The sequence below is a fragment of the Amphimedon queenslandica genome, unplaced genomic scaffold (genome assembly GCF_000090795.2).
Source record: "Amphimedon queenslandica unplaced genomic scaffold, v1.1 AMPQUscaffold_13402, whole genome shotgun sequence".
NCBI lineage: Eukaryota > Metazoa > Porifera > Demospongiae > Haplosclerida > Niphatidae > Amphimedon > Amphimedon queenslandica.
Window position 1 is genome coordinate 208,129 of NW_003546362.1, and position 12,264 is coordinate 220,392.

The following is a 12,264-nucleotide window of genomic DNA, read 5'->3' on the forward strand; positions in this document are numbered from 1 at the left end:
AAAATGTACAATGAGCAAAATAACAACAACAATAATAATAAATGTACTGTTTAAATATAATTATATTTTTCTATTAGTTTATCAGCTAATTTAATAGTTCTTCTAGTACCTTCCTCTCTGAGTATATCTAAGAATATACCAAATACTTCTCCATCCACTCTAATGGTTCCTATGATAATGTTAAGTAGTTTATGCAGTCTTTGATCAGCTGTCAGTCCACAGTGTTCATCAGTTACTTGACTTCTCTCTCTTCCATTTATTATGCTCTTCTCTAAAAGTTTATCGGCTAAAAAGTAAAGATCAATTTGAGTTTCCTTTATCAGGATAATGTTCTCTGTCATTACTCTATGAGCAATATCAGATCTAAATGTATCTATTAATGATACAAATTCAGTGATTAGTGTGTTTTTACATTAATATCAACCATACCTTCTTCTGTCTCTATCCTGGTTTGACTAATACTAGTAATAGAGGAGCTTGAGCTAGTACTGTGCACTACACAAAATAGTAATATTAGCTATAGACCCATGTCAACAACTAACTTGTATGTGACGCAGGAGGTGTTCGGTTGATGTAAATAATTTTTGAAGGAACTATTCCAGTTAATTCAATAGGGCAATGAAGTGGATCCTGAGCAATACCAGGTTTAGCATACACTGATATATGGATACTGGAACACATAGGATTGTCTATAAACTTGTCCACTACATATTGATGTATCTATAATAATAGGTAACAGTCATACTGTATATTATACACATGTACACTGTGCATACTTGCATTGGGGATTGGTCAGGATGTACAGTCCATCCTGATTCAAGTGATGAAGTATCTTGTAGATACAACTGAAGGATACCATCAGGTTGATTGTACTTAAATGGAACAATTGGACCATCTTTTTCAGCTACAGGATGTTCATTCCCTAAATACTAAAATTCCAATAAATGACATTTTTCATAAATTACATTACATACTTGCTGAAGGACTTCTAAATCTCTAACAACAGAAAATGTAGTCACCCATTGATTAACTTTCTTCTCTTCATGATACATCATTCCAGTATACAGTAGAGTAACTCCTGCATGCAGGTATCAAGAATTATAAATTAAAACATATATGATAGCTGTGACATACTTTTGTCTTCATTTAGTTTTTCATCGGTTGATTCATTGCTAACAATAGATGCACCTAATAATACAAAACTTCAGTATGAATGTACTTAATTAATTATGCAATGCATGCATACCAATCGTAGACTCAATTTCTTGTACTTTTTTACTCGAGTCATCAGTTACTGATTCTATTATGAAAATACATGTAAAACTTTATACAACACAATTACAGTCACACATACCTTGAGATAGGCCAGTATTTATTGGTGAGGCAGTTCTTTCACTAGTCTCTCCTGCTCCATTACCACTATCATTATGTGTGTCATCAATTGATCCTATTATTGTACATTATTAATAATAAAACACTATTTCCATCATACATGTACCTTCAGGTGGTGTCTCATAACCTTCCTCACTGTCACTGTCACTAGGTGTGTCTCCATTACTCATCTCAGCTACAATACCCATACAACTGAACTGCTCACGCTTTATTGATCCGTATCTTTTCCCAACTCTAAAACATCCTTCTTCAACTATACTGAACTGGTAAGGAGACTTCAGTGGAGCTCTCACAAACTTGAGGCAACCAGTCTGACTAGTGTTCCTTAGATCCACACAATGTTGTAGCTCTATTACCAGTGGTTTTAATAGTGCCTTAGATACTGATATTGCATATACTGCACTCACTAGCACAGTACCTTTGGGTACCTTGAAATTACCACCAGCTAGTGCAGTAACAGCTACTTCAGTATCCTTGGACACTGCTCCTTGAGGACACTCTAATCTGAATCCATATTTCTCCCACTGGAGTGAGTGAGACCTGTCTCCTTGTAGGATAAAGAGCTTCTGTCCAGCTATAATGACACTAGAGTCTAGTGAATCTGAAACAATACAGACACATCATATCTAATACCAGTATAGTACACACACAATTATTCACATGTGTACATGTACATGTACATGAACATGAATAATTTACCCATTGAAGGGATCAGGTAATTAAATTGTAGTCCAATGGAACTAGTCTCTTTGATAGGTTGCTTGAGGACCCTCTCTTGTCTTTCCTTCACTAGTTTGGCTATGTACAATTCCTTTTTTTTAAGGTCTATATAAATTAATAGAATATTAATAATTATTATTGATTGATGATGATACACTAACCAGTAATGATCTGTTTCTCATTCTGTGATTGTTTCTCTACTTGTGATGTCAGTTTGGCAATAACTTTGCCTTTCTCAGAAATGTCAGTTTTCAGATTTTGATTGTCATCTACACAATAAACATATTCTCTCATATATTTAATACATGCTGTGTATATAGTTAACTAACCAATAATGATCTGTTTCTCCTTGAGATATTGTTCCTCCATATCAGCTACTTTGAGTTTCAGTTTCTCATAATCTTCTACATTAATTGAATATTCTCTTAACTAATATTGTGTACTGATGATACACTAACCGGTAATAAGCTGTTTCTTCTCCTCTACTTGTGTCTTCTCTTCCAATATTTCAGCAACTTTAACTTTGGGCTTCTCATAATCATCTATTATCAATAAAAATACAAAAAATAAAAATAACTAGATATTTTGTTGCTAGAACTAATTTGCACTGCATGTACAGTAGCCCATAAATACATGTACTATGTTTATTGCTAAATGATACCATATATGGTATGGAATGACGGTGCATTAATCTCATTCTTTGTAATGCATGGACAATTTCACCTATACTGAGTACAGGATACTATCTATTTCCATACTCAACACTGAGTAATCCACTAGTAAGTTATAATGTAAACAATGTACACATAAACAATAGTACAACACAATAGTACCTAATTCAAGAGTTGATTTATCCTTTTCTGCTTGCTCAAGGAGAGTGGTAGCATCATCAAGTTGCTGAGTAAGTGTTGCCTTTTCTTGAAGAAGCTGTTGCTGCTCTTTGTCTCGATCTTGCTGTATCTGCTCCTTCTCTTTTATTTCTCTTTGAAGCTGTTCCTGATAGAATTCTCTCTCTCTTTCTTGTAGGTGACCTCTGAGTAATTGAACCTCTTTGCTTAATCCTAAATTCTCCCAATCACTCAGTATTCTTCTTCTTAGTTGATCTTGATACTGGTCCAGAGGTATTACATTAGTAGACCAATCTTTATCACTAGTATATCCTATACAGAAGCATAATAGTGGAGAATAAGAGATACACAAATTAGATACAGTTATAGTTAGTCTTTACAGTAACTATATTACCGTATAGCGTAAAATTTTTGTGGATTTCGTGTTTTTTCAAAATCCACGAAAATAAATTCCACGAAAATTGATTTAATACGGTTCAAGATGGCCAAAAAGTAAAAACCACGAAAATTAAAGCCACAAAATTGATTTTTGAACAGATCCGCGAAATTTTTGGGCCATGAAAATTTTCTGCTATACGGTATTGATGGATCTATGCATGTCGAATCATGGTATGTCTGACTTCTGTCAGTTTACACAGTTAACAAAGAAAAATGTAAAACATTTGAAGGAGTTCAGCCCTGAGCCACGCTATGGTTGTGCTGTATAATTTACCTTGCTGCAAGAGAAGTTTTTGGATAGCAGTTTGCTGAGCATTTGAAAAAAATCAACCAAGATTAGGCTAATTAACTTTCATAATAGTTAGACGATCCTACTACCCCATACAGAAAGACTGCACTTCATCTTAGCGGGCTTCGCCCAATTAGAACACTTTGTCCCATAAATACATAGATCCATTATATTAATATCAGTGTTTTGTATTTTCAGTCATTATATTCTACTATTGTGCATAGCAGGAATGAATTAGTATACGTCAAATGCTCTCATTAAATATTCATCACAAGAATTACTTACTTCATCAATGCACATTGTATATACTACTGTCTACATGTACTTACTGAATTCAGTAACTAGTGTATCACTTAATATTGTTGTTAAATCATTTCTAATTCCTCCAAACTCAATCATCCAGTTAGTAGATGGGGTCACACTCCACACTGAGAGAGAATGCCAGTGTCTCTTAGTGACATTGTCTGGTAAATTAATCTATAAATCAAAACAATAACTAATTTGTGTATGGCATATTAATTAATTTGATATCTGGTTAATAATTTAAAACACAAATACTAACTGACAGTTTTATAGTCTGCACAGTGTGTTTTATGTCAATGTACACACAATGTACAGAAAATAGAATTAATTTTAATTCTGCAGCATTGACGCTGTATGAATTGTGATATATTTACACCTATAATAGATGAAGAAATAAACACAGAGCACGAAAGACACAAACACACATTCACACTAAAAACACAGAAACACACACATAATACTGAATACCAGCATTATTAATTAGTAGTTTTCACTGAGTATCATAATATGTACATGTACATTACAAACCTCATGAGTTACAAATTTAGTTAATCACTTTATGTTTCATTATCAAGCATCATAATATAATACTTACAAGTTCTTTCCATTTTCTTTTGTTAATGTCCAGTAACCATGCATCATAGGCAGGTGATCCACCCACCATTAGTAAGTGTGGTCCCGAACTAGTGGTAATCAGTACACTGGAATGAGCTGCTCTTCCCTTAGGCCATTGTACTGATCCTCCAGGATTAGGCACTTCTAATATATCCTGAAAGAATAATAAGTAATTTAGACTGGGTTTGGGGTTATACATGTATGCATCAAAAAGATTTTGATAGTGATAAAATAATTGACATTGCATTTCATTGATTGCAATTTGCATGTACATGTCAAGCAACATCAAGTAAAGCAGCTTTGATGGAATACAATTTTTTCAATTATAATTTAATTGAAACCCATAATGTACACCGGTTATCAAAACAATCTCTCAATCAAACCAATCATTAACTCATTAACTCACCACTGATGTCTTAGTGAAACTTATCATATACAGTTTATTACTGGCTCTATTATCAGTATCACCTCCAAAAATTACTGCAGTGTTATTAGTAACTGGTGTTAGCGTGAAGTCCTCAATAGAAGGTAGTCTGTCTCCAGTAACAACAGGAGATATCCATTGATCTAATAATAATGTACAAACATTTATGTACACTTACTTACCACATACACACACATACATTATACACATTCATCATACATATTACATATGTACCGATATGGGTATATGAGTGTACATACATACACATCATGCAAAGGCACACATCACTATCGCATGGTACACAGAAGTGTTGCACACACACACACACACACAGATACATTCATGAATGGATACACACACACCACACCTGTACACATGAAGGAGAGGTGCAGGGGGTGTCCTTATTTGAAGGTTAATGCTAATCTATTCTAGTACATGTCAGTTATGATTGTTAATGAAAGTTATAAACAACTGATACCATATAGCTGGAAATATTTGCTGGAATTTAATTTTGCTGTTTGCTGTTCATCATAAAAACGCACAATTTAATTCCACAAAGCATAATGGGTGTATCAACAGTACACTCCTACACCAGCAAAATTAAATTCCACAAACATTAAAATTAGCTATATGGGTACAAAATTGCAAAATATAATTCCCGCAAACTTTTCCAGCTATACGGTATGTGGGTAATTTGTGATTAAGTATGTGCGTAATTTGTAATTTATAGATATACAAACACCACACATACACAGATACATGATAATATCCACACACAAATAACATGCACAATATAAATATACATGTCACATACACACGTCATACATTTGTAAATTCTCACATACATTATATACACTATCATACACAGACACATCATAATGTATGTATTAGTACACACACACACGTCACATATAGACACACGTCACCATCACACACAAACACATGACACACAGAGACACACTAACAAACACACTTGATTATTATCAATCTGTTTTATGTACATTAATCAATTTGAAATACTCATCAACTATTACAATTGTAACAATAATGAGAATTACTGACCTGATGAAATCCTGTAATAGTGTATCTCATTGCATCTACCACCAGCTGAATACTGGGCTCCAAGTTGCTTTTGAGTAGTGATAGGAGATGATCCTTTGGTTTCTCCAATTATTACAAGACAGTCTTGACCGTCAAAATGAGCTGATACCATTCCATAGTAGCCCTTCATTATTGGACCACGATCAGAACTAGAAGGAGAGAGTTCCCTCCAGTTGAATGAATCCACATTGAAACAATGCACATTGTTGTGATGGAGATACTCATCATATCCACCAAAATAGTATATGTTCTTCCCAATTGCAATAGCTGAGTAGCCCCTGGTGCCTGGTGGTGGAGTACCGGTGGTAGGTTTCTGGTCCCAAGCACCAGTTGGTAAGTGATACACCTCCATCACATCATAGTGTACTCCAGGCCCGAACCCACCCCACATATATAGGTAGTCTCCTACTTTTACAGTGGAGTGTAAGCTCCTCTTCACTGGTTGATAGTCTATAATAAAGAACAAGAGGTGCCAGTAACCGCGAGTAACAGCAATAGTCATGAGTTATGTATGTAGAATAATTAAGGGCAGGATACAAGAGTAAAGTAAGTGAGAGAGTAAGAGAGACAATGAATGAATAAAAGAGATATAAGAGAAGAGAATAGTGGTCCTCACTTTTAGATGCCATTCTTGCAAACTTCGTTATTATTCACGACTGCTATGCTGTGCATAGGCTTAGATACTACCTTGGTATTTATAATGACTATACCAAAAAGATACGAATTTTTCCCGCCGCTAGCGATTGCCATAGCAATTCGAACTCGAACTCTATCTCTAGCTCTAGCTCTAGCTCTGTTAACTGACTTGGGTGTGGTTTTGCTGGTTTTATACAACCATGGATAATAGAGTATTATTGGCAGGACCGACAGAGCTCGAAGATAACAGATAGAAAACTGGATGGTTACACTAAACGGAGCTGCTAAAGAATAGATGATCATGATTAGCTCCTGATCTCGCTCCTGATCACTGTAATTGTATAAACACGTGGTCAATTCATAGCAAAGCTCAATGCGTTTCCAGACTAGGTATTTTCTAGTACTATTAATTGTAGATCTAAGTGAACTTATTCATTAGTTTTTATTGTCATGGATATTAGCAGTTGCAAAGATGCAAATATAACCCAACCTATGTACGGCATAGAGCATTACTATACTCAACTATGCCTACGGTATTAAAATACCAGCCCCCACCTAGGCCTAAAACAAGTAAATCAGATATTGGAGTAAATGAAAGGGATTGGAAACTTCTGCATGAACGTAGCAATAATGCCATTTGATTGTATTGTTGCTAAGCAAAAAATTGCTGACTAGTTGCTTTGTTACTTTAAATTCTTGATTTTTTCACTGAAATTAAAATAACTCCAAAAAGAGTGCTCTGATGAAAAAGAAACTTGACTATCAAGGACTTCAATGTTTTGCACTGTTAATTATTATTTATTTGGTGTATTTAAATTAATACTTTGAGTGTGATAGTGCTTTTCCCATAAAATTGCCGTTTTTTCCCTCTAATCACTGACTGAAGAAATTTTAGCTAAACACTAAAAAGCTTGTCAGAATATAAAAGAACTCTCAATTACCTATGGAATGATACCGTATAGGGCATAATGTTCGCGGGAGGCAAATTTCGCGAAATCTACTAAAATTCCAATTCGTGGATTTTAATTTCGCGAATTCTACCACGTGTGCCATGTGGATACTGTATTAAATTGATATTCGCGGATTTAATTTTCGCGGATTTAATTTTTGCGAATTTTCTTTATCCATGAAATCAGCGAAATTTGCGTCCCGCGAACATTATGCCCTATACGGTATGAGGTAACACTAGAATAGCAAAAGCGTGAAAGCTGTGGAGGCAAAAAGTGTCAAGAAAGATGCCGACTTTGTGTACCCATAACTGGTTGCAACATAGTTCTATAAAAACAAAACCTTGCTGTAGGTAGTCCTAAACTCTCTATGTGGAAAGGAAGATATATCATAAGCAAGCGCTTTCTAGTAGTCATACAATATTCCTTCGAGATTTTTTCTGCACAGCAACTACTATGGAGGAGATGGTGAATGCAGATAAACATGAATGTTGCCAACCAGGACCCAGGTAACCAGGGGTGACGCAAAAAATGTAGCCCTGTGTACTGAGTCTGAAATTGCAAATGGGGCTTCGTAATATTCCATTGCTTGTAACCCAGTGAATATTTTTCCAAATAGTACCGTTAATAACAATCCCCTGATTGCCTCTTCTCTTTGTCCACTAATTATTGCATGGTGCGCCCATGTCACTATAGCACCAGAACTCAATAATACTGCTGTATTCAATAATGGTACCAAAAAGGGATTTAACGGTTCAATTTCTTTCAGTGGCCACACTGCTCTGATTTCTATTGCAGGTTCTAAACTACTATGAAAGAAAGCTCAAAAGAATGAAAAGAATAAACAAACTTTTTTCTGACACAATAAATAAAATCATACCAAGCTTTAATCCACACCGCATCGCTGGGTGGGAACGGTAGTTTTCAATCCCTTTCATTTACTCTATTAGCTATGATAGAGTGTGCATGCATAAATAGTCGAGTATAAACTCAACTATCTATGCATGAAACAGATTCATACACTAATGGAAATGGATGCATGTATTTATTGTCATTTAGTTTTTGGGCTGGTTTGAAAGGGTGTATGTCAGCCCCTCCCACTGGACCAGTACTGTGGCTGTACTTACTATTAAGGTTGAAATGCCAAGTAAAGATCAAGCTAGTGTTAAAGGAGGAGAAGATGTCATCTTTTGATTTTGAGATTGTCCACGACGACTACATGATAAACGTAAGTACATGTATGTATACATGTACATATTTTTCTCACTTCCTATGAATTGAGCTGAATACTGATATGACATATCAAACAAATACCTACTGCTTACATCTCAATTTTTGCCCCTGAAATATTTTAAATTTCTTCTATTTATAATATTTACAATTAAAAATTACAGTTAAAGTGACACAAAGTCCTTAAGGACATTGATTAGTGATTAATAATTGTAATGTTTTAAGATTGCTAGTACATGTAATTGTATTGTTTGTGGGTGTGGTAGCATGCATGACATACGCTTGTATACGTAGAAGATTAGTTGAAGTAAAATTGAGCTCCATTTGAAAATTTTAGCCTACCAATGTGCTAAAGCAATTTACCAAATTCTGACATCAATATTTGGACACATACGCACGTGTGTAGTATCCCTACCCTCTAATGACCTTGATCCTCTCCTCCCTCTACTAGAAGACCAGCAGTCCTATGTATCTAATAGTTCTTTTTTAAAAATCTACTTTCTATTATTGGGTGAAATGAGATTCTTTGCTCTATTTATGCATCAGTTGGTATAATGCTGTCAAGAAATATTGATATAGCATGTCATACCTTTAGTACATGCATATGTGCATACATGTAGCTGACCCATTACCGTTATACATTGAATGCATGCAAGGAGGAAGCCACACATACATGTACATACTATAAATTATTATGCCACTTTATTCCACCACAAAGTCATGGGTGTGTTTTGAAAGTTTATACATAGTAACTTGTAGTGTGAAGTAGTAACCTGATAATGCTGTAGAGAGGATCATCCTTATACCAGCTGCTCCAAATAAGGTTATTAGGAATGTCAATACAAGGAATGCAATAAATATGTAACCAGTTTGATCAGAGTAGAGAATACTGACACTTAAGTCAAGTCTTATTAGGTAGTTGATTTGATTATTGATAAGAATGAGGTGGTTAACTTAAAGTTGCATTTGACTAAATTGTAGATGACATTGTCTATACTAGTTTATTATACACAACTCTATGTATACATGTAGGTGTTTTGTAGGAGACTTCTCCATTTATATAATTTTACCTGATACATATACATGTTCTTATGTTGTTTAGAAAGTTTAAGTTTATTCTGATCAAAATTGGATTTCTTACAAATTTTCAAATTTCCTCAAAAATTGGGCCTTCCCGTGCTATGGTCCCAAGGCCAAATTTCACCAAAATTTTGAAAAAGAGAATTTTTTGTTTTTTAATAATTTTTCCTGATGCATATTTATGTTCTTATGTTGTGTAGAAAGTATGAGCTGATTCTAATAAAAATTGGATTTTTTACAAATTTGAAAAGTTCCTTGAAAATTGGGCCAAAGTCCCTGTACTATGGTCCCAGGCCAAATTTTGCCAAAATTGAAAAAGAGAGAATTTTGCTTTTTATAATTTTTCCTCATACATATTTATGTTTTTTATGTTGTGTAGAACGTTTGAGCTAATTTCGATCAAAATTGGATTTTTTACGAATTTTCAAAGTTCCTTGAAAATTGGGCCAAAGTCCCTGTACTATGGTCCCAGGCCAAATTTTGCCAAAAATGACTAGGAGAGAATTCTTTGTTTTTATAATTTTTTCTGATACACATACATGTTCTTATGTTGTGTTGAAAGTTTAAACTGATTTTGATTGAAATTAGATTTTTTGCAAATTTTTTAATTTGCTCAAAAAATTGGACCAACATTCCTGTACTATTAGTAACGCGGTAGCGTTACTAAGTAGGATTCACCCCCAAACAAAAAAATGGCTGCCACGACTTTTGCAGCCTTGCTATACCTGGAAAACGAGCTCCTATGCTTAACAGACTTTATAGAGGACCTTATCTTGACCAGAGGACTCCAATGGTACAACTAGCGTGGCTCTAGACCTTGTCTAAGCGAAAAGTCAAAAATCGGTGAACCAGCCGTTTTGTTCAGCCACCTTTTTTCATCTTCATCATCAAGTCCTGTAAATCTACCGTATAGCGGAAAATTTTCGTGGCCCAAAATTTTCGTGGATCCATCCAAAAATCAATTTCGTGGCTTTAATTTTCGTGGTTTTGTACAATTCGGCCATCCTAAACCGTATAAAAGCGATTTTCGCGGATTTTATTTTCGTGGGTTTCGAAAAAAACGCGAAATCCATGAAAATTTTGGGCCACGAAAATTTTCCGCTATACGGTAGTTGTCGGTGTGTATCTCAGTATCAGTTGGTGCTACAAGAATAATTCTTACACCAATCTACTCCAACAGTCTATGCGCAGGTCCATGTCCCATCAGATCATTCTTCAAGTAAGGAAAAAGTGATACTGTGACTGCTGGATCGAGCCATCTTAGCTACATGCCGCCATTTTGTTAATTAAAGAAGCTTGCCATGTGCTCCAAAATTTGGGTGTGGTCGCGCATGCTCAGATCTGCAGCTCTGGAAGAAGCAAGTTATTTTTTTACCGAGCTATGCTTGGAATCAACTTACTGCAATACTTTCAGGGGCGGATCTAGGATTTAATTTTTGGGGGGCAATTATGAGATGGGTGGGGTAATTAGGGGTGTGGTCAACTAAGCTTGTGCAAAACTTTTGGGGAAGTAAAAATTATGAAGACTAAGCCTGCTAAAATGAGCCCCTTTGTGGTTTAAAGATAGTTTACATAGTCCAGTACTGCAGCTGGTTCACAGTTTACACAGGTAAACCAAAGTTTACATTACTCCAGAAAATTTTTGGGGGGGGCATTGCCCCCCCTGGCCCCCCCTAGATCCGCCACTGAATACTTTAGTGGAGGTTTCCAGCTAAAAGAAGGTATTGATTTTACATGTTACTGTTTTATCAAGTGTGTTATTTTATTTTATTTTAAAAAACAAACAATTAATTAATGTTATGACTTATGATATGCAATGATAATTATGAACTTGACAACAGCCTGGAAGAACAGGAATAGCAGGGAAGATGGACACTCTTAGCTCACAGATTCTTGAACAAGGACTTGTATCAAGACTAGTATTAGTTTCACTTGTCATCAGGATACTTGATATTCCTTCAGCATGTCTATTCAATGCTGTCTCTCATAAATGTTATAACAATCATAATAATAATAAAGAAAATTATTGTTTGTGTAAAATCAACAAGTATCACAATTGCAACTAAAGAAATACTATAAATATTATTTAAAAAATCAACACAAACAAGAACATAAAAAATTTAAAAAAAACAAGATGAAGTAGAATTCCGAATGACCAACGAATTTATGAAATATTATAAAAAAAATCAACACAAACAAGAACATAAAAAATTTAAAAAAACAAGATGAAGTAGGATTCCG

At 34.8% G+C, this 12,264-nt stretch overlaps 1 protein-coding gene across 1 annotated transcript; it reads right to left on the reverse strand.

Annotated features, from left to right (window-relative positions):
• Positions 1–3,540: 3,540 nt before the first annotated feature.
• Positions 3,541–6,574, reverse strand: LOC109582075 (kelch domain-containing protein 2-like). The gene is made up of 4 exons (XM_019996667.1): positions 6,092–6,574; positions 5,012–5,172; positions 4,586–4,759; positions 3,541–4,164 (listed from the first exon to the last, which is right to left on the reverse strand). Exons 1-4 carry the CDS (start codon positions 6,519–6,521, stop codon positions 4,003–4,005), a joined length of 927 nt encoding a protein of 308 aa, XP_019852226.1. The 5' UTR covers positions 6,522–6,574; the 3' UTR covers positions 3,541–4,002.
• Between the last annotated feature and the right edge of the window lie 5,690 nt (positions 6,575–12,264).